Genomic DNA, 21,869 nt, shown 5'->3' on the forward strand with positions numbered 1-21,869 from the left:
GGAGTCCAATTAATAAAATGAGTTTAAATGTGTGGTTTAGTGCAACTTTGATTGATATAAAGACACACATTTTAAGATTGCTGTCCTTAAGAAGCATCAGCTCTTCTGAACTATGCTCTTATAAAGATATCTGATCAAGAGATGTTGCACTCCATAAGGCTGAAAAGGGATACAAAACAATATCAAAATGTTTAGACCTCCATCAGTCTACACTTAGACAAATTGTCTATAAATGGAGACAGTTAAATACTGTAGCTACCTTTCCTAGAAGTGGGCGCACAGTCAAGATGACTCCTAAAACACCATGCAGAATACTCAATGAAGTAAAGAAGAACCCACGAATAACAGCTAAAGGCTTGAAGACATCATTGGAACGGGCACACAGCTCTGTTCCTGAGTCTACCATACGCAAGTCTTTGGACAGGCACGGTGTCTATGACAGTACACCACGGAGGAAGCCGCTGCTCTCCCGAAAAACATTGCTGTGAGCCTGAAGTTTGCAAAAGAGCACCTTGGCAAACCCCAGTGCTAATGGGAAAATATTTTATGGATTGATGAAACAAAAGTTGAATTTTTTGGGAAAAATGTTATGGCGCAAAATGGGCACAGCTTACCAACATCAAAACAACATCCCAACAGTGAAGTATGGTGGAGGGAACATCATGATTTGGGCTTGCTTTGCTGCCTCATGGCCTGGACCACTTGCCATCATCGAGGGTAAAATGAATAATTAAGTTAAAAAAAATCCTAAAAGATAATGTCAGGGTGGCTGTCCACCAGTTGAAGCTCAGTAGAAGTTAGTTGATGCAACAGGACAATGACCTTAAGCATTGTAGTAAATCCACTACAGACTGGCTTGGAGGACAAGTTCGGTATTTTGCACTTGGAGCCCTGTTTTCGGATTGTTTGTGATGAGGTAGAGCGGTTTTGACTGAAATTTCGACATGTGCGGCTGCCCTGAGAATTTTTGGGTGTTTGTGTTTCAGCTCCTACCTTTACAGTGGGTTTAGTGGTGCACTGGAGCAATCCTTCCTGAAGTGCATTGAACTTTCGTTTGCAGGGACGTGGGGCTCGGCGAGTGGTCAGGGGTGTTCACTGGTATGCTCACACAAAAATCGCTGCAAAATACGCATTCCAACAGGTTTTATCGTAGTTTTTGCCAACTCCATTGACTTGTATTAGTTGTGCTGTGAGGTAGTGTTGTCACGATACCAAAATTATTGGTTCGATACCGATACTATGTCAATGGTTTCGATTCCGATACTTTTTCGATACTTTTTCTGAAAAGGGAGAAACACTCTCAAATCTCATTGCTGTGCTTTATATTAAAAACAGGACAACATTCTAATCATATAACACACTAATAAATTAACATATATGAACAGCAGATATATTAAACATTTAAGCAAAATATTAAAATAAATTAGAGCAATGGCATTCAAGGTAAAAAAAAGAATAATTTTAGCAGCATTATCTGAGTTTTTCTCTAGTGAGCATTAGCATAGTAAAAAAGATAAACAAGTACTTAAACAAATGCATTGCTTTTTGTTTGTTAATGTTAATACATTAACATTTATATGATAAACAGATTATAGTGTAAATATGAAAATATACCTCACTGAACGACATGAGGGTTAATAAATTACGTGTTTTTGTGAACTTAAAGCACAACAGTATCTGGGTTCATTTACTTTTTACCACAGTAAAAGTATTTTCTTGTCAGCTAAAATGCTGTCTAATTTCCTAAGTCTGATAACTGTGAGGCGATTGTATTAACTTGGATCATTAAAGGCAAAACGTGACCACACGCATATCAACAACAATTTGGAAAGTCTAGAATTAATAGTTTGGGATGATTATCAATCTCTCGTCGGCGTGTCGGTCCTTCAGTGCTTTGCTAGCGCCGTTAGCATGCGGCTCTGTAGCAACGCATATTTGGCTTACTTCACTTGTGTCCTTCGGGTTCGCATGTTTATTTGACTCACATCCGAAAAAACCTCCACACAGCAACACTGCTTGGCTTTCTTGTACTACTGTTAAACCAGAGCGAACGAGACGAGGAGAGGAGGCGGAGCACTGTATTCACGTGCACTGTGTGTGCGGCGCCGTTTTAAAGAAAGAGAGAGAGAGCGAGAGCGTGCAGCTGGTGTTTGCAGAGTTACATAAAAAACAACTCGCAGCTCGTCTCGGAGTATCGATTCCGCGGGACACAAGTATTGGAATCGTTTTATAATTTCAGTATCGATATCTATCGAAATATCGATAATTTTGACAACACTACTGTGAGGTACGGTATTACTCCGCGCCGGGAACTTTGTTTCTATTCTTGCAATTGGCAATGGCGGATTAGCGCCACCAACTGGGCTGGAGTGTCTATTATTCAAGCTCTAAGCGGAAGAATGTACGGGTGTGGGGCGTTTGGAAAAATAGGTCCACAAGTTAACAACGAATGCTACAACAGCTGTTGGAAGGCGTCTTTTGACACGATTTTTGTGTGGGCATATCATTGAGCACCCCTGGCCAATCGATAAGTTTCACGTCTTTGTAAACGAAAGTTTAATGCATTTTAGAAAGGATTGTTCCAGTGCACCATTAAACCCATTGTAAAGGTAGGAGCTGAAACACAAACACCCAAAAATTCTCGGGGCAGCCGCAAATGTCGAAATTTCAGTCAAAACCGTTCTATTTCATCATAAACAATCTGAAAACAGGGCTTTAAGTGTAAAATACCGAACTTGTCCTTTAAGAAAAACAAAATGTGCCATTTGGAGTGGCCTTGTCAAGCCCAGACCTTAACCTGTGGAATGACCTCAAGAGAGCGGTTCACACCAGACATCCTACAAATGTATCTGAGTTAAAGCAGTTTTGTAAAGGAGAATGAGCAAAAATTGCTTCTGAACGATGCGCAGGTCTGATTCAGAACTACTGAAAGCGCTTGCTTGAAGTATTTGCTGCCAAATGAGGCTCAAGAAGCTGTTAAATCCAAGGGTTCACTTACATTTTCCTCCAGCACTATGAATGTTTAATGGGGGTTCTCAAAAAAGACACAAGAAACTAGAATAATTTGTGTTTTGCACCTTATGCACATTGGGCCCTATTTTAACGATCTGAAACGCAAGTGCGAAGCGCATAGCGCAAGTGACTTTGTGGGCGGATCTTGGGCGCTGTTGCTATTTTCCCGGGGGGGAGAAATAACTCTTGCGCTGGGCGCAAATCAATAAGGGGTTGGTCTGACGTAGGTTCATTATTCATAGGTGTGGTTTGAGCGTAACGTCAAATAAACCAATCAGAACGTCATCCAACATTCCCTTTAAACGCAAGGGCGCAAGTTCCATGGCGGGTTGCTATTATTATGACGGATTTACCAGGCTCACGCCAGGAGCGGTTAACAGCTGAGGAGACCAACGTTCTTGTAAGAGCAGTCAAAGACAGAGAAGTTGTTTTGTATGGGGATGGGAGAAACCCGCCCAAATCAGCGTCGGTTAAACAGGCGTAAGAGGAAATAGCCACAATTGTCTCATCAGCTGCGCCAAGCACTTCAATAATGTCAGGAGACGGGGGGATCCCAAGCTTGCCAGCATAAATCGGGCATGCCGGGCACACAGGAGGACATCGCTGCGTCCACCCACACCGCTGAAATCGGACCCAAGAAACGCAAGCAAGGTCCAACCCCAAAGTACACTTACAAATCAAGTTCATATACATTAAGGTTTCTTATGAAAACAATTTAATTATTATTTAGATAAAATAAACGTAATACAGCCACACAACAAACGTATGAAAATATTTTAATTGTTATTTGCATGATAATTGTTTAACGCTGCCACACAAAATAAATAAAAACTATCACCACAATGCTCACCACAATGATTTCCCCCTATCTCATGTATTAATATTTTATTGTAACAATTTATGATTTGCAAAAATAACTGTTGCATCTGTGTAGATTAGATAAACAATGCGCGTTGTGCACACTATACATTATGGTCAAGCATGCGCCCTTAAAATAGCATAATGAACTACGCGCAACGCGCCACTGACTTTAGACTAGTTTTTTTTGTTAGTAGCGCAATTGTTTTTTGAAACTGCAAAATAGCATAAGAGATGGTTTGCGCCAGAACATCATTTTTTGCGCTGAACCGCCCAGGGAGCGCAAGTTCATTCCCTAGTTTGCCGACGTGCGTCTGTGGAGGGAAAACCCCGCTGTGCGCCGGTGCAAAATACAAAATGATACATGCGTCACTGACAAAGTCAATTGCACAGGGTGCAAGATAGGGCCCATAGTGTTTTTCTATTGTTGTGACCTAGATGAGGATCAGATCACATTTTATGGCAAATTACAGTAGAAAACCAGTTTATTTCTAGGGGTTCACATACTTTTTCTTGCCACTGTAATTTGTGTAATTTAGTTTTTTTTTTTTCTTAAAACAATAAGAAAAAAGAGATGTATTGCTCTCTCTCAGAGACAGGCAGGAACGAGAGGAGGTGGAGCAAGAAGGAATTGTGTTGAAAGACGAGGTGCTAGATGATATTAATATGACCAACCCATTCCAGCCAATAAACAATGTTGTCACAGAGGTTGGTCATTTCTTCTATTCCTAATTTAGACTGAATTATTAAGATGTGTTAAGATGATGCCCAATATGCATGAAATACCACAGGATGACAGCAGACTGAAAAAGAAAAAAGACATGCAGAGACAGAAAGACGTGAGCCACCAGGGCAACTCTCAAGATCAGACAGTCCTTCAAGATGAAGCGGAAGAGCAGGAAGAGGAAGAGAGTGAGAGGCAGACCCCAGAGAGCACTGAATCAGGTAAAAACAGCCTATAATGAAATGTTTGTCTACGCCAAACTGAAAATAACTTGGTTAGTTTCTGATATAAGCTTTCACTATTAAGCACATGGGAGCATCATGAACAACCTGTGGGATACAGGCACACAAATCTATATTGTTTTATAGTAGCTTTTCAGAAAATATTTTTCTTAAATTTGACTAGCAAGGATAAAACCTATTTGATGCAGATATTTAAAATATTATGAAGTTATCATGTATAAAGAAACTCATGTGATTTGTTTGTTCCTAAATAAAATATCATAATAGAGTTTAAAGGGCCGTTCACACTTTAACGATAACTATAGCGATAACTATATTAGCAGCGGATGATAACTATAATTCAGTAATGTATGCGGTATTCACGCAAATCAATTAAGTGCACAAGTAATATTCCTGTAATAAAAACTTTTTCAATTGTTTACATGTCAATGAATGTGTAAATATGCTGTTATTGCAGATACAACCAGCAGATGTCCTCAACACGCTGTGTTTTGCGTAACTCTAAACAGTGAATCTAGTGATTTTGTGTAATCTAATGTCTTATCTTTTGGCATAGTCGTAGTTTGGCAAAGTCAAATGCAGTAGAATTAAAAGCATTTCGTACTTAATTTCACACCAACTGCGCTGGATACCTGAGGTAATTAATGTTATAGGCCTCGTCAATAAACTTCTCTCCACAGTGTCATCTGTCATTTCAAATGCACCTGCCCTTAAAGTTCAAATAGATTTTATTGGCTGTCAATGGTTTATTGTTCATCAATTTGGAAAAAGGCTCAGAAAGTAATCCTAACAGTATCGTTACTTGTCTTTATCGTTATAGTTGTGGTGTGAACTCTGCTATTCTCTTTAATATAAAACTATATATTTTTTATAGTTATCGTTATCATAAAAATGTGAACGCCCCTTTAGTCTCGTGTAATATCAGATTTTTCCAGGTCAGGGTGATTCATGATTTTGCATTAAAGGGACAATATGTCATTTTTTAAAGTATTTTATTTGTCAAAATCAATGTCTTTATTTATAAATATGTCCTCATTGGTGTCAAATGACCTCTGGCAATGATCTGACTTTTTTGGTAAGCTTAGAATTTCTTCTTTTTACTTGCATTGAATGGGTAAGTCCATGTTGTTCCACCATATTAAAAAACTATAATAGCAGAGATGAACAAAAGGCGTAACTCGTTTCCACAACGCGTTTTCGTTCAGAACACGTGAACCATCTGAAACGGACAATGAGATCAGTGAGTACATAACGGCTACCGTAGTTGCAACATGCATTTGGAAAAGCGAGGCGCTAGAGAGCACTATTCGTTTGAATGCAAAATACAATTTCACCACTAGATTGGGGAAAATCCTACTTACTGTCCCTTTAATATGTCGTTTTATAGTTTTGGATCTATTCTTTGACCGAGGCAGTCTATTCTGTGGTCAGTAAAGAGTCTGGATGGTGTGTCTAAAGTTAATTAGATTTATTTTACCTTTAATCAGGAGCAGTGGATCAGGCCAAGAAGAAAACTAAGAAATTACGACTGAAACGCAAGCACAGGGTTGACCCACTTAGAGTGGAGGATGCAGCACCTATAAGCCCTACCCCTCCTCCCCTACCAGGTGATAATATTTCTTCTTTAGATCAGTTGGATAGGATTAAGCATATGTAATTAAAATGCAGCATATATGATACAAGTCTTAGGGGCGGTTTCCCGGACAGGGATTAGACTAGTCCTAGACTAAAATAAATGTATGAGCTGTCCAAACTGACAAGAACTTGGACTGATTGATCTTAAAATACATCAGTGCCTTTTTTGCCTCAAAATGCACACAAGTAATGTTTTAGTAAGGATTTTTTGTTAAAACTAGTTCCTAATTAAACTAAGGTCTAGTCGTGGCTTAAGCTAATCACTGTCTGGGAAACCACCCCATAATGTTTTATGTTCATGTTCATATAACAATTCATTAAAAAAACTCTATAACAGAAGAGGTTTAAAGGACAGAATGTCCCTGCAGAACACTATATCTTTTACCTTTTGTTTTTCTTTACTATCATTTTACTTCGATTATTTAGACTGTTTGCTTTCAAACTGAGAACAGTGAAGAAGCCTGAATCCCAGTGCAGGCCAAAATATTTTACTCTGGTGCAGCAGTTGTTTTCTAGCTTTAATGTAATGTTGTGAACATAATTTGTCTCATTTTAACCACCCATTGATCATGGTTCTCCCTGTTGCTTTAAAAAACAACTTTAACAGTTAATCCTTATACATTTTTTGTTTTAGTTGGATGGGCAACCCCTAAAGTTTCTAGGCTCCCCAAACTTGGGCCTCTTGGAGATGCAAGGCATTCTGGTAATTGTTGGTTTATAGTGTCCGTTTCTCGTCCGGCATGTTGACCAGCATGCACAACACTAACATTCCTTTTTCCCATTCTGTTTTCTGATTCTGACCATATAAAACTTCTCCATCATTTTGAGACAAAAGATTTGTTTTCTCTTCATCCACATAGCAACCCTAAACCACATCTGCAAACCTGCCAACCTTTACGCATTTTGCGTAACAGATACGCATTTAGACACCAAACTATGCTGCTACGATTTGTCACTTCAAAATACGCAAAAAGCCATTGATGGCTTTGAGTTCAACTGTCAGTGCATTCGCGCACTAGGCAACTTGTCTATTGCCGTAAACGCATTAGGCAGCAACCTGTTGGGAAAAGACGACATCGACCAATCATAGCGCTAGTTTTAAACTCTTCAAAGCTTAGCGGAGAGCAGGGAGCCGTCAAAATGAATAAAGAAAATAACGAACTTTTTTATCTCGGTCCATCTTTATACTGTCACTTGTTTTACAAGGGAGGATGGTACTAAACACCGTTTTAAAGGTAAATGGGCAGGGTATGGGAATTGTGAATTGCATTGATTTTAATAAGCCTGCCAACCAGGGGCGTCTAGACCCCTTTTACTGTTGCACGTGCTTCAGTGTAAATCTGATGTACCCAGTGTCCTATGTTGTGCTCCAAGTTTAAGTTTTTACTTTATTTGCCAGCATATTAATTTACATTGCTAATCGCGGCAAAAAAACTGAGCTATATGAAAAGTAATTCACGCTTGTAAACGCAATGCAGTCCCACATTAACGGAAAAGACAAACTGGCGTGAGGACACGGAAATTGATGTATGCGAGCGGTGCGCCTGCTTTTACTTTTTGTAGCACTCAGTCGTCGCTCACTCAGAAGAGCATGTGATGGCACGCCAGAAAACATAACAAAACAAAAGTAAGTTTCTAAATAATATAAATCTTATTATTACTAGATTGTTACTGGCTCTTGTCGATTTACATCAGATTTTTTTGTGCAGAGCAGGGAAATAGAAGCAGAAAGTATAGATTATGATGGAGGTAAAACAAACTATATGCTCAACCATTCAAAACCAAGTATTGAGAGTGAGGAGCTGTCGTCATGGTACAGAGCCCCTCCCCCTTTCCGCAATGTTGGCAGGATTCCGGCGGCGGACGTGATTGTTTACGTGTGTTCTTAGCTCGGTAGTAGAGTAGTTTTTCGCAATTCTACACTGTTTTACAATGCCTCGCATTTACTGCTGTGTTAAAAACTGCTCCAGTAACTCAACACGATACATATGGAAAACATACGAACAATGGAATACAGTTTTTTTTGGTTACAAAAGTGGAGACACCATTATGCATAACAAAGACATCTCAAACAATGGCATATTTGCATTAAAAATGTCATAATTGAACGAATGACACTTACAATTGTCATAAACATGCATAAAACCTCCTTTATATTCATGACATGTGTCATGTCATAAATAATTATTGAGGTTTTATGTCAGTCTTATGCACACCCCTTCAAGTAAAGTGTTACCCACACTGTTAATGGCTTTAATCTTTAATCATTTACATCTTGCAATCACAGATTTAACTACCATAGCCAACCCAGAACTGGTTTGTCCACTTTGCAGCCCCCAACACAAAAACCTGGTACAACAGTGTTATTGGGCTAAAATCAAATTACAACTAAGTTAAATAACGTTACTTAAATATTCTACATCAAAACATGTTGGAAACGTTTTTGTACATTGAACATCTCGTTACAATCTAGTGTTTAGAAACCGTCGCAGTTAATTACTTTGTCATTTTGGTAGGGGTGTAACAGTACGCGTATTTGTACCGGACCGTTTCGGTACAGGGCTTTCGGCACATGTGCACCGAATGGCCGAATGCAATCTTTTGTGTGCGGAACATAGGTGGAACATAATATGTTGTGTGTGTTTCCACACGGACATATTAAGTGGCGGAAGTCTCCACGTTCAGCATAACATAATTCGGCTCGCAGAAAGATTTTTATTTACTTAGTTGTATATTCTTTTGATTATTGATGTAAACGTTTACGGGGCCGCTTATGTGTCGCGCCTAAAAGCGCGTGTTAAACGCGTGTCAACGCGCTGTTTTGTTCTTTCAAAAGTGCGTGAGAGGTTGCGCGTCTTCCGTTGCTACGCAATCATGAGACGCGCTTGCTGTGACAGCGAGAATAAGGAATGCGTGATCAGATTTTCCATCTGCACCTCACGTCAATTATATCATTGTCACAATGCGATCAGTTAATCTGGTCGGGACAGAGAAGAGCTGTAACCCGGGTTTACTCAGCTGTTACTCAGTTCGTTAGTTTAAGTCACAGTTTACATTGACGACATAAGCAAAGATTAGGAGATATGTGCAAAAGATAAAAGATGGCTATGTATGAAACTTAATCATCTCAATATGAGTGTATAATAAGTATATCATCATGTTGCTTGCTATGCAGTTACACATAGAGCAGTAATATTATTTTTATGCAGAGATGGTATATAACCAATTCAATACTGTGACTTAAAAAAATCCTAAATAAATCAAAACAGAAACATTTTTGGTGACAAAAATCTAGGCTAATAGTTCATAAATGTATTCAGAAATTGAATTTGTTAGTTTTAGTACAAAAAGTTTAAGAGAAGGTTAAGAAAAGAGTTACCTACTCTTATAAAATAATGTAAAAAAGTATGTTATTTAGTGGAGAACTTTGCAGTAGTATTTTATTTATTCTTTTTTTATTTGATATATATTTTATATATTATATTTTAATTAAGTGTTTAAAAAAGTGTAAACAAATTGTAAAAAAAGTTTATAGTAATAAACAACCTGCAGTTTAATGTTTGAATTTTTTCCTTTCTTATACCGAAAATGAACCGAACCGTGGCTTCAAAACCGAGGTTCGCACCGAACCGTGATTTTTGCGTACCGTTACACCCCTACATTTTGGTCAAGAAGTGTCTGCTAAATGCAATGTAATTACAATACACAAAAACGCATGTGAAGAAACTGAAGTTACCTTTGCCAGTACAACGCTGTTTGTGAGCATGTTCCTGTAAGGTCCCTTTCTTTTCGCCTATCTTTTTGCATTGCTTTATTCCTTTTCTTTATCGTATTTGTAGATCGTCTCTGTCCTGCCGAAATAATAAATTAAAGAGCTCTGGAAGTCGCGCCTCTGTGAAGTTGCCCCTGGCAACCGATAGTGTCTCCTACCGACCGGCTCAGACCCCGCCCAAATTGGCACGTGACTCCTCACTCTCAATAGAGGTTTGCATTATTGCTGAGAAAATCAACACATGTTTGTGTACTGTTCTGTATTGTCAGATATGAAATTACTGTTTAGTTCACTAGATCTACTTTAGGACACTACATAAATAGTTGGCATCACTGCTGAAAAAAACACTATACCAGCAAACCAGCATATGTTTGTTTTGGTGCTGGTTTGCTGGTGACCATCAGCATAGACCAGCTTAATTCTCATGCTGGTTTGTTGCTGGTTTAGCTGGTGTTCATCAGCATACCAGCACCAGCAAGACCAGCATATGTTGTGTTTTGGTGCTGTATGCTGGTGACCACCAGCTAAACCAGCATGGGAATTATGCTGGTTGTATTGAAGACTGTGTTATGCACTGATTACTATTACGGATCTAAATCACCTTAGAGGATTATTTACCCAATTAATGTCCAGGGACTAGGAGAGGAGTAACGACACCAGAGTCAGGGATCAGATTTTCTGAATGTATTGATTGTTCAAATGATAAAATAAACAACTTATTCACAATGTTAATAAAACAGGAATACTTCTCAAATAAAACAGCGTAGGCCTACGCAAAATAAACAATCAGTATAACAATAAACTTTGATTCAAAATATACAATTATGTGATTGCAAATCAGGCAATGAGGTGGTGAAAATGAGAGTACTCAGTCTTTGCAAGTCTGAAGTCCACTTAACGCAAGGAGGGTACCGATTTGGTCAAATGTTAATCCTCATACGCGATGTCATCACATTGAAACTCAAACAGGTGGTTACATCCTCAGTCTGCATCCTTATTTGGTCCTGAGAGGCTTAATGTGAGGTGATATTAACAATGATGAATGTATTATCGTGTGCTGCGGTGTTCCATAGGCGTGATGGGTGTGTGTAATATACACACTCAGCTGGATAAACGTGGATGAACGTGGTTCTGCAAATATACAAATTAACTCAATAAGTTTTCCAGCACGATTTGTACAATAAAGTGCTGTACCATTATCGTTTCACTTGAGTGAACACGCGAGTCATTACAAATGTGATAAATGAAAATATAGCAACTAATCTTTACAACTGAACAGTTATCTTGTTAATGTATTTAACAACATGTCAAGACAATGATTATTAAACTAAATAAAGTAAAACAAACACTTACAATCTGCAATGACGCACGTGATGGTATTCACCATACAAATCCACATATCTCTGGAGCGATCACACAACATCGGCCGCCCATCACATCTGAGAATGCCAAACTGCACACGATATGAATGCTCTATGGTTGTTCTATAACCGGATGGCTATAATTCACATTGAATCATGAATTTACAATAACAACACACACCGCATTTCTTCCTTCTCCTCCATTGCTGCGTATCTGATCTCGCTCTATTATCTGTCGAACTCGCGAGACTTAGGATTAAACTCCGCCTACTCAGCAGACGCAATACTCGAACAGAGCACTGTACAACTATTATAATAATACGAACATAACTTGAACATAGTCTTTTGCACAGCCGCCCCCAAATTTGGTATGCAAATTTGTCCTTAGTAAGGTCTATGATGAACTGTCTGTGTCTGGGGGTAAAGCTGGCAACTCAATAAGCTTAACTACTGGTCTTGTGTATGTTTGATCTTTAACCTTGACAACCGCTGTTCTGATTCTACCATCTGAGCTGGGAATGACAGAAGAAACAGTGCCAACTTTCCATTGTGCTCTCGGAAGCTGTTCATCAACAATGAGTACTACAGTACCAACTGCAATGTTCTGTCTCTCACGGTGCCATTTCTGCCGTGATTGCAAAGTGGGCAGGAAGTCATGGACGAAATGCTTCCAAAAATGGTCACTAAGAACTTGACTATGTCTCCACCTTTTCTTGCTGAGTAATTCAGAATCTGAATAAACAACCTGAGGCAGAGAGGAGTCAGGCCGCCCCATCAGCAGGGAATTTGGCGTTACTGGATCGGGATCTGCTACGTCGCTAGAGACATAACCCAGAGGTCTGGAATTGAGAATATTTTCGACCTCAACCAAGACTGTTCTCAATACCTCCTCAGTAACGGTCTGAGCACCTAGGGTGGTTCTTAAGGCCGTCTTCACCGACCTCACCTCTCTTTCCCAAGATCCACCAAAATGAGGTGCACTGGGAGGATTGAACTGGAATCTGATTTGCTCCTTTGCTAGCTGATCTCTGAGGCTTGGCTGGATCTGGTGAAAGGTTTGCTCTAGCTCCTTAGCTCCACCCTTGAAATTGGTTCCCTGATTGGAGAGGAGCTCGTATGGCTTTCCCCTTCGAGCAACAAAATGTCTGAGAGACATCAAGAATGAATCGCCATCCATGTGATACAGCAAATGGTAAATGGTAAATGGACTGCATTTATATAGCGCTTTTAACAGACCTATGGCCATCCAAAGCGCTTTACAATTTAGCCTCACATTCACCCATTCACGCGCACATTCATACACCGACGGCGGTGTCAGCCATGCAAGGCGCCAGCCAGCTCGTCGGGAGCAACTGGGGTTAAGTGTCTTGCTCAAGGACACTTCGACACTTGGTCCGGTGGAGCCGGGGATTGAACCACCAACCTTCCGGTTTGTAGACAACCTACATGAACCACTGAGCCACTGCCACCCCACAGCAGATCAAGATGTACAGCTCGAGTTGTGAGGCATTTGTATACAATTCCCCATCTCTTCTCCGTGCGACGGCCTACCTTTACCATCAGTGGCCCAAAACAGTCCATCCCTGTTGAATAAAAGGGGGGTTTGAATAATCTCAAACTTGACGAAGGTAGGTCTGCCATTCTCGGAACCATCGGCTTGCCTCTCCACTTTTTACAATCAAGACAACTGTGTTGATGCCTTTTGATCGCCTCTCTTCCTCGCAGTATCCAAAACTTGCGCCAGCGAATACTCGTTCAGCTCCTGGGTGGTGCAGTTGTGCATCATAGTGCTTGATTAGGAGCTTCACTACAGGATGGTTTGGAGACAGAACTATAGGGTGTAAGATTTCTTCACTCAAGCCATGACACCTACGGAGTCGTCCTCCTACTCTAATCAAATCCAACTCTTTGTCATATTCAGGAGCAAGCTTAATTAGTCGGCTAAGTGCAGGAATGGCCTTTCCATCTTTGAGCAGAGCAAATTCCTCTGGGAAATCGTGCATTTGGCATTGTCTCAGGATAGAAAACTCTGCTTTCTGAAACTCGTCTGCACTCAGTGAAACAGCCGCCCTGTGAAGGGATCGAGCTGTAGCCTCCAAAAATTCAGAATAGCTACTGAACTCCTGGACGTCAGGCTCAGATTGCGATTCAGCCTCCTTCAATGATCCACAAAACACAGATTTCTTGAGTTCCTGATTTTCTTCAGGGACCTGACCTTCTGGTACCTTTGGCCAACAGCTACTAGGCTTTGTCAAAAAATCTGGATCTCGTTTCCATCGTGTTTCTTCGGCTAGCTGAACCAGAGACAACCCACGTGTGATATCATCCGCAGGATTGGATGCTGAATCAACATAGCGCCAAGCTCCCAGGTCGGACAACTCCTGAATTTCGGTGACTCTAACTCCAACGAAGACTCTGTATCTGCACGAATCAGACTGTAGCCAGGTAAGAACCGTAGTCGAATCAGACCAGTATACATATTGGTGGATATCTTGAGTCAGCTCTTTCTTTAAGACATCTCCCAGCTGTGCCACGGTCAATGCAGCGCAAAGCTCCAAACGAGTGATGGAGATCTGTTTCCTTGGAGCGACTCCTGACCTTGCAGCCAGGAAGGAAACCTGCATGTTATCGTGTTTGTCTTCAGAGCACAAGTATGCCACAGAGCCATACGCTTTTTCAGAAGCATCACAAAACACATGGACACTGCGGCTCTTAACTGGATGCTGAAGGCTGGCACTGTAATCTTGGTAGGTGAATTTCCGGCAAATGTGGTAGCTCGCTCTCCCACTGATGCCAAATGTCTAGTAGACTCATCGGTAAATTAGGGTCATCCCATTCGCGTCGTTTGTCCCACAACAACTGCACGACACTCTTGTGGTATACGGAATGAGATGCCCAAGGGGGTCATAAAGCTTGGCTAGGGTGCGATAGATGTTCCGCATGGTAGTTTCACCCTTTTCCTTTTGGTAAGGTTTGTATACCAGTGTGTCAGATCTGCACTGCCATATCAATCCAAGGGCATTCTCTTGAGGGTTGGTCATTTCTTGACGGAGCCAGATATCACTACTACTTGACTTTAACTCAGCAGGAAGGTGACCAATAACCTCAGGGATGTTACTGGCCCATTGCCTCAGTTCAAATCCACCCTCATTAAGATGACACTGCAATCGGTTTACCATCTGTACAGCTTGAGCTTCAGTTGTTACACTCTTGAGACAATTGTCAACATAGAAGTTGCGCTCCACAGTTTGACGAACTTCATCAGTAGCCTCAAGATCCACCTTTGCATGAGACTGAAGTGAATAAGTAGCACAACAAGGGCTACACGCAGTTCCGAATGGCAGGACTTGCCACTGATACACCACGGCAGGTTCTGATGTCCTCCCATGCCGCCACAGTAATCGAAGGAATGGTTTATCCTCATCAAGTAGGCGGACTTGATGGAACATGCCCTTCACATCACTGGAGATGGCCACGGGATGTTCCCGAAAGCGGAGGAGTACCCACAACAAGCTAGAACTTAACGTAGGACCGGGCAAAAGATGGTCATTCAGAGATTTACCCTGGTATTCGAAAGAACAATTGAAAACAATACAGTTCTTTGCATTGTGCTGAACCATATGATGTGGTATGTACCACGACTTGTAGCTCAGATCGTACTCTGCAGATGTCAATGGGGTGACGTAACCCGCGACCAGCAATTTCTGAATCTCCGATTCATAAGCCTCAGCCATACTAGGATCTCTAGCTAGTTTCCTCTCTGTACTGCGTAACAGGGCCATGACTGCTTCCTTAGGTGAGTTCAAAGGAGGCGGCGACTCTTTCCAGAGTAGAGGTGTGGCGTACCTTTTGACACCATCCACATCAATCCTGATGGTTTTCTCCTCTAGGAGGTGAATAGCTTCTGCATCCTGTCGAGATCGACTAACCACTTTCTCAGATCGATATGGAAGAGTGTCTAACTTCCAAAGATTTTCAACCTGACGGAAAAGCTCATCCTTAGGAGAAAGACAGGAAATGAACAAACATTCTTGAGAATGCAAAGAAGGATTAAGGAGACTTGATGGGCCCTGTAAAGTCCAGCCAAGCTTTGTATGAACCGCTGCAGGGCCTCCAGGGGGACCAAGTCTCACGGGCTCCACAGGGGTTATCAAGTGAGGATAATCTGAACCAATAAGCAGCAAAGGCTGTGCTTCATGGATGTCATTCAAAGGTAAATCACGGAGATGACGATATCTACTTTGCAAATCAGCAATGGGGTAAGTATGTTGAACCAGAGCAAGCTCTTTTGCTGTGAATGCACCTTTGATAGAGTAAGATCTGTCAGGATTTGAGACAGGCGATATAGAGAAGGATACAGCTCTTCCATGAATAGTATGAACTTCCTGTCTCACCGTGCGCAGAGCCGAGTTCTCGACTTCACCGTGGAGGCCTAGACGTTGAGCAGCTTCATACAACAAGATAGTTCGCTCAGATCCGTCGTCTAGCACAGCGTAAGTTTCAAGCGATTTATCACCATTTTGAAGGATCACTCGGCTTAACTTAAGCAACACCTGCTTACTACTTGCAGGTCGATCTAAGTACAAGGTCTGAATAGAAGGCTCCATTGAATTTGCATCTTTCTGAGACGTCTTGATACTGCTTTTCTCATTGCTTCTGAGCTGGAATTGACATCATGAAGGACATCAAGATGCCTTCAGTCACATCGCTTGCACTTTGCCTTCAGTGTACATTTGGCTGACAAATGGCCTCGACCGCAGCGCCAACACCTATTGCCTGTTCTAATCCAACTTTCGATCTGCTTATTAGAGAGAAGTTTGAAATTAGAGCACTGGTTCATGTAGTGCTGAACTGTGTCACAGAATGGACAATACTTCTTAGGCTTGTCCTGTAGCCTGTCTGGATCTGTGGCCGTGGTCTTTGGATTCTCTACTGGTGCTACTTTCTGCTCTCCTCCATGTAGAACAGTAGTCATCTTACGGGGCACAAAGCTAGTTCGCTTGTCTTTACGAGAGCTGTGTTTCTCCTGATCAGGATAGGTCCCATATTGAGTTCCCTCTACCTGGACACGTACTTCGTATTCTAACCAGTCAGCGAAGTCGAGTAGCGTTGGAACCGATGTCTGTAGTGGGTTAATGAATCTCTTAAAGTTAGCTCTTAGGTCGTACGGCAACCTAGCTAAGAGACGAGAAACGTGTGATCCACATTTCAGTTCAGTGCAACCTGTGCTACCTAACTGGTTCAACATCCCAACCAGTGCACGGACACGAAGGGCGAATGCCTTGAAAGACTTCACATCACCGCTCCTGATACTGGGCCCGTCCATTAGATTATCAATCCTTTGCAAAGCCAACTGATGCGGCTGGCCATACATATCAGTGAGCGCTCTCATTGTGTCGCTGAAGGGCATACGGCTGTGACTATATGAGTCAGCGACAAGCAAAGCATCTTCCAACTTCAGATGGTCCATAAGTATTTGGAATTTAAAAGACTCAGAAGCATCGTCAGGTAGGATGTTGGTTAATGCCAACTTAAGACGCGTGAACTCCCGGGGATCATCCCGACAGAAATCAGGGATTTTAGGAGTGGGTCCCCGATATTGCATGGATGAAGGACATAAGGCAGATGGAAGACCAGACCGTCCCTGTGAATAGTAAGTATGGTTAGGTGGCAACGGTCTACTTTCTCGAATGCACTCTTGCCTCCAATCAAACGGAGAATGATCAAAATGATCCCTCTGAGTATAGTCTGGTAAGTGTCTTTCACTCGAACAGCGATGGTAAGGATCACTTGCCGTCCGATGAACATCACGAGTTGACATGCGAGACTGTACAAAAGGAGAATCATCTGTATGACGATTATAATGATCAGACAGACTATGTTGCCTCAACGGAACGTTAGCATCATTCCCGTATCGTGGTGAATCACTTTTGCTGTTAAGAGGGTCATTATAAGAAGGAGTCGACATACCTGAACCAGACTGACTATCATTAAACCGACCAACTTTCTTCAAACTTTCTGTCAGCTCTTCAATGAGATCTCGGCCACCACGGTCATGACCTGTGTGGAGCGATTCATCTCTAGATGGCACCAAAGGAGTGTGTTCAGGTTGGTTAGGATTACTGGTAGACTTTGGTGTGGATGACAACCCAACATCATCATTCAAAGGTCGCTGCACAGACAATGAACCCTGGGAAGCTAACACAGGAGAATTAGCAATCAGTTCCGATATGCGTTTCACATCTTGTCTCAAGCGCATATTTTCCTCCCTCATTTCACGCATACAAGATAGCATTTCAGACTGCTCATCTGCAAACGCTAAACGGTTTTGAGAATAACTGACATCATAATCACATAGATACGATGGTGGTCTAGTTATTCTACGTGGACGTACAACCTCTGGCTCTAAAGGCTCTTCCCTAGGCCTGGACATCATTGCTAAAGTGGTTATAGGTATCCGGCTCGAAGGACCATCAAATGTATTGAAGACTGTGTTATGCACTGATTCAAAATATACAATTATGTGATTGCAAATCAGGCAATGAGGTGGTGAAAATGAGAGTACTCAGTCTTTGCAAGTCTGAAGTGTTCAAAAAAATCCACTTAACGCAAGGAGGGTACCGATTCAAATGTTAATCCTCATACGCGATGTCATCACATTGAAACTCAAACAGGTGGTTACATCCTCAGTCTGCATCCTTATTTGGTCCTGAGAGGCTTAATGTGAGGTGATATTAACAATGATGAATGTATTATCGTGTGCTGCGGTGTTCCATAGGCGTGATGGGTGTGTGTAATATACACACTCAGCTGGATAAACGTGGATGAATGTGGTTCTGCAAATATACAAATTAACTCAATAAGTTTTCCAGCACGATTTGTACAATAAAGTGCTGTACCATTATCGTTTCACTTGAGTGAACACGCGAGTCATTACAAATGTGATAAATGAATAATATAGCAACTAATCTTTACAACTGAACAGTTATCTTGTTAATGTATTTAACAACATGTCAAGACAATGATTATTAAACTAAATAAAGTAAAACAAACACTTACAATCTGCAATGACGCACGTGATGGTATTCACCATACAAATCCACATATCTCTGGAGCGATCACACAACATCGGCCGCCCATCACATCTGAGAATGCCAAACTGCACACGATATGAATGCTCTATGGTTGTACTATAACCGGATGGCTATAATTCACGTTGAATCATGAATTTACAATAACAACACACACCGCATTTCTTTCTTCTCCTCCATTGCTGCGTATCTGATCTCGCTCTATTATCTGTCGAACTCGCGAGACTTAGGATTAAACTCCGCCTACTTAGCAGACGCAATACTCAAACAGAGCACTGTACAACTATTATAATAATATGAACGTAACTTGAACATAGTCTTTTGCACACTGGTCTATGCGTTTTTTTTTCAGCAGGTTTAGACACTATGCAGATAATATACACAAACGATCATGCACACATATCCTCTTTATTGTAGTAGCAGCTAAGAATGTTATTGTACATTTTTGTAAAGACTCATTATCATCAGTACTGTAGAATGCAAATCTGCTAACATGGCATTTATGCCTTAAAACATATTAATAGTGTTCATGTATGTTAAAGAAAAAGTAGTGGGAGGCCTGTGCAGTGGCGGAACTAGAATTTTTTTAATGGGGTGGCCAGGGGGTGGCCAAAGCTACTTTAGGGGGTCCATAGTCCATAAAAGAAAATGACATGTAACCATGTATCAAGAAAGCATAAATGAATGTTTTGATCGCATTAGATGTAAACATAATATGGGTGAATTTTAAATCTTTCTACTGTATTTCTTACATCTGATTTACTGTCTGTTAAAGGGATTCACCCATAAATGAAAGTTCTGTCATCATTTACTCACCCTTATGTTGTTCTAAACCTGTATTTTATTTTAATAAACACAAAAGAAGATATTTTGATAAATGATGGTAAGCACACAATTAATGGTATATCCATTGAATTCCATTATGTTGTTTTTATTCCTACTATGGAAGTCAATGGTTAACAGCTGTGTGCATACCATCATTTATCAAAATATCCTACTTTGTGTTCACAAGAAAAAAGAAATTCGTACAGGTTTAAAACAACATAAGGATGTAAAAATGATGACAGAACCCCCATTTTGTGAACTATCCCTTTAATGAAGCAAAAGATCAGGAAATCTAAACTCCATGATAAACCTTAAACTTACTTCAAATAGCAGAGCTCAACACAAAGGATGTTTCGATTAATCTTTATTAACGAAGATACAGAAGATGCAAAAGTTTTCTTTTTTCTTTTGATATTTAATTAACATTAATGACAGAGAGACTTCAACAGGTTAGGCTAAGACCGAATGCAATAAAATGTTTATTTGTTTAAGACGTACAGTAACCAAATGTTTAGTATGAAAATCACCAAGACAGCTATTTTGACATATGAGCATTTGTCCGTTTAAGCCAAAAAGACGAGAATATGAAGTTGTTTAAGCTCTGGCTGTGCACGCGTCGCGCTTTCAAGTTCAATGTGGCAATCCAGTCGAATTAACAATCATACAGAAGCCTATAAAGATCACGTCAAGAATGAAAACATGGTGCTGGGTTTTGTTGTAAAAAGAATTGGCAATCTTAGACTTTATTCAGTCCACAAGACAATTACCACACTTCCAGCATATACGGTGAAAATAAATCATGTAGTATTAGCAAAATGTACGACTTCACTTACATCATTTTAAAGATTCCAATCATTATGTAGACATGACATTTATCTTTTGATGGTATGACAAGTATTCGTTAAGTTACAGTAATTTTTCTGACGCGTTTTTGAAAAGACGTCACTGATGGAGAGATAACAGAACGCGCATAATGTATATTTTCTTAATTTTGTGAAAAGCACAACATTCAGTTTTATAGACACACAAAAAATGACACTTGAACGTTTTAAATGATGTATAAATCATATCTGTATGTCCAAAATCAGCAGAGTAATCCAAGTCTCTTTGCGCAGTGATTGAAAAATAAAGAGTTTGCACCGCGACCGCAGGGAGGGTTAATATTCATAATGTTTGTTTTTAACAATGTACTGTGCTGCCGCACGTCGAAAATAAACATAGCTTAGATTAAGTGAAAGTAGCGCATTAAATTTGGGGTGGCACACGGGGTGGCCACCCTGGACACCCCTCGGGCTCCGCCACTGGGCCTGTGCCAGTAGAGCTTCATGTCAACAGGCCTGCTGGAAAATAAAGCAAGGATATAGCATGCTCTTTGTTGATTCTTTGTTTTTTTATAATGTCCCATGTATTTAAGACATATGCCATAGGCCAGAACAATTTTCAATTATGTTTAAGTTTTGTTTAAGAGGCATATTTTTTGGGATTGAGGCATGTTTTTGGGCACAGAGGTGAGCTCGAGCGCGCCGGACAGCTGAACATGCGACAGATCAACTAAAGCTGGGTACACACCACAAGATATTCAGGCTGAATTTGGGCTGATTTTCCTTGTTAAATGGGTCATTCTACAAAAAAGGTGGAATTCGGGTGATGGAAATCTGCTTAAATGAAGTTTTTCAACATACCCAAAACTCCTATAATAGCATTAATTAATTTGTCAAATCTATGAATCCGTAAAATGGGGAGCTTAATCTACACTGTAAAAAAAATTTGCCTCCCTAACTCAAAATTTTCTAGTGACTGGTAACATTGACATTTTTAACTTGGGCCAATAGATTTTCTGTGAATGGAATTTTATCAATTGTGGCAACGATCTTTAAACATTAGCTCAATGGAAAAATAACAGGTTGAGCCAATTGAAAATAAGAAACCATGTTTTTTGCCCAATTAACTTTTTAAAATTGTGGTAGCATTCTTTTTTTAATTTACCCAATCTGAAAATGTATTTTGGTAAAATTATATTGGTAAGGAACCATGCTGAATTGTTTATTTCCGTTGTCCTAATAGAAAAAAAAACACTCAAACAATTTTGTAACATTTTATTCATTTTTTATTTATTTGTAATACCTTAAAATTGTAAACATACAGAAATGGTCTGCATACAATTGCACAGTAGACATTAGAAAATAATTATTTTTAATAAAAAGTTTAGAAAATATATTTTATCTCCAAAAACACCAATATAAAAGCGGGGAGAGTTCCCAATGTTAATCACAATTTCACTTGAATTTAACATTCTCACACGAAGTAAGAGCTTATGAAACTACTTTAAACACTTAAACATTTAAACAA

The 21,869-nt window shown here is 40.3% G+C and overlaps 2 protein-coding genes across 17 annotated transcripts in view; one reads left to right on the plus strand and one right to left on the minus strand.

Moving 5' to 3' along the window:
- Positions 1-21,869, plus strand: part of arl13b (ADP-ribosylation factor-like 13b) — a 61,987-nt gene that overhangs the window by 18,882 nt on the left and 21,236 nt on the right. For 7 of the 14 annotated variants that reach the window (XR_008644473.2, XM_073863536.1, XM_055205216.1 and 4 more), the window contains 4 exons: positions 4,464-4,578; positions 4,662-4,815; positions 6,324-6,443; positions 7,106-7,174. Coding sequence is in view for 13 of the 14 variants with exons in the window: in XM_073863536.1 (XP_073719637.1) it covers positions 4,464-4,578; positions 4,662-4,815; positions 6,324-6,443; positions 7,106-7,174 (458 nt within the window). In the remaining variant the exon portion in view is untranslated. The remainder of the gene's footprint in view (positions 1-4,463; positions 4,579-4,661; positions 4,816-6,323; positions 6,444-7,105; positions 7,175-21,869) is intronic. The other 7 variants (XM_055205223.2, XM_055205218.2, XM_055205226.2 and 4 more) reach the window with 2 other exon arrangements.
- On the minus strand, positions 14,415-20,915 carry LOC141361689 (uncharacterized). 3 transcript variants are annotated; one of them, XM_073863346.1, is made up of 2 exons: positions 18,664-20,915; positions 14,415-17,802 (listed from the first exon to the last, which is right to left on the minus strand). In XM_073863346.1, the coding sequence occupies exon 2, from the start codon at positions 16,209-16,211 to the stop codon at positions 14,415-14,417; it is 1,797 nt and encodes a 598-aa protein (XP_073719447.1). In that variant the 5' UTR covers positions 16,212-17,802; positions 18,664-20,915. The 3 variants fall into 3 exon arrangements, with proteins under 3 accessions (XP_073719447.1, XP_073719442.1, XP_073719450.1); XM_073863341.1 differs by having other exon boundaries at positions 14,415-18,440; XM_073863349.1 differs by having other exon boundaries at positions 14,906-17,802.

Source organism: Misgurnus anguillicaudatus, chromosome 3 (assembly GCF_027580225.2).
Source record: "Misgurnus anguillicaudatus chromosome 3, ASM2758022v2, whole genome shotgun sequence".
NCBI classification, from domain to species: Eukaryota; Metazoa; Chordata; class Actinopteri; order Cypriniformes; family Cobitidae; genus Misgurnus; species Misgurnus anguillicaudatus.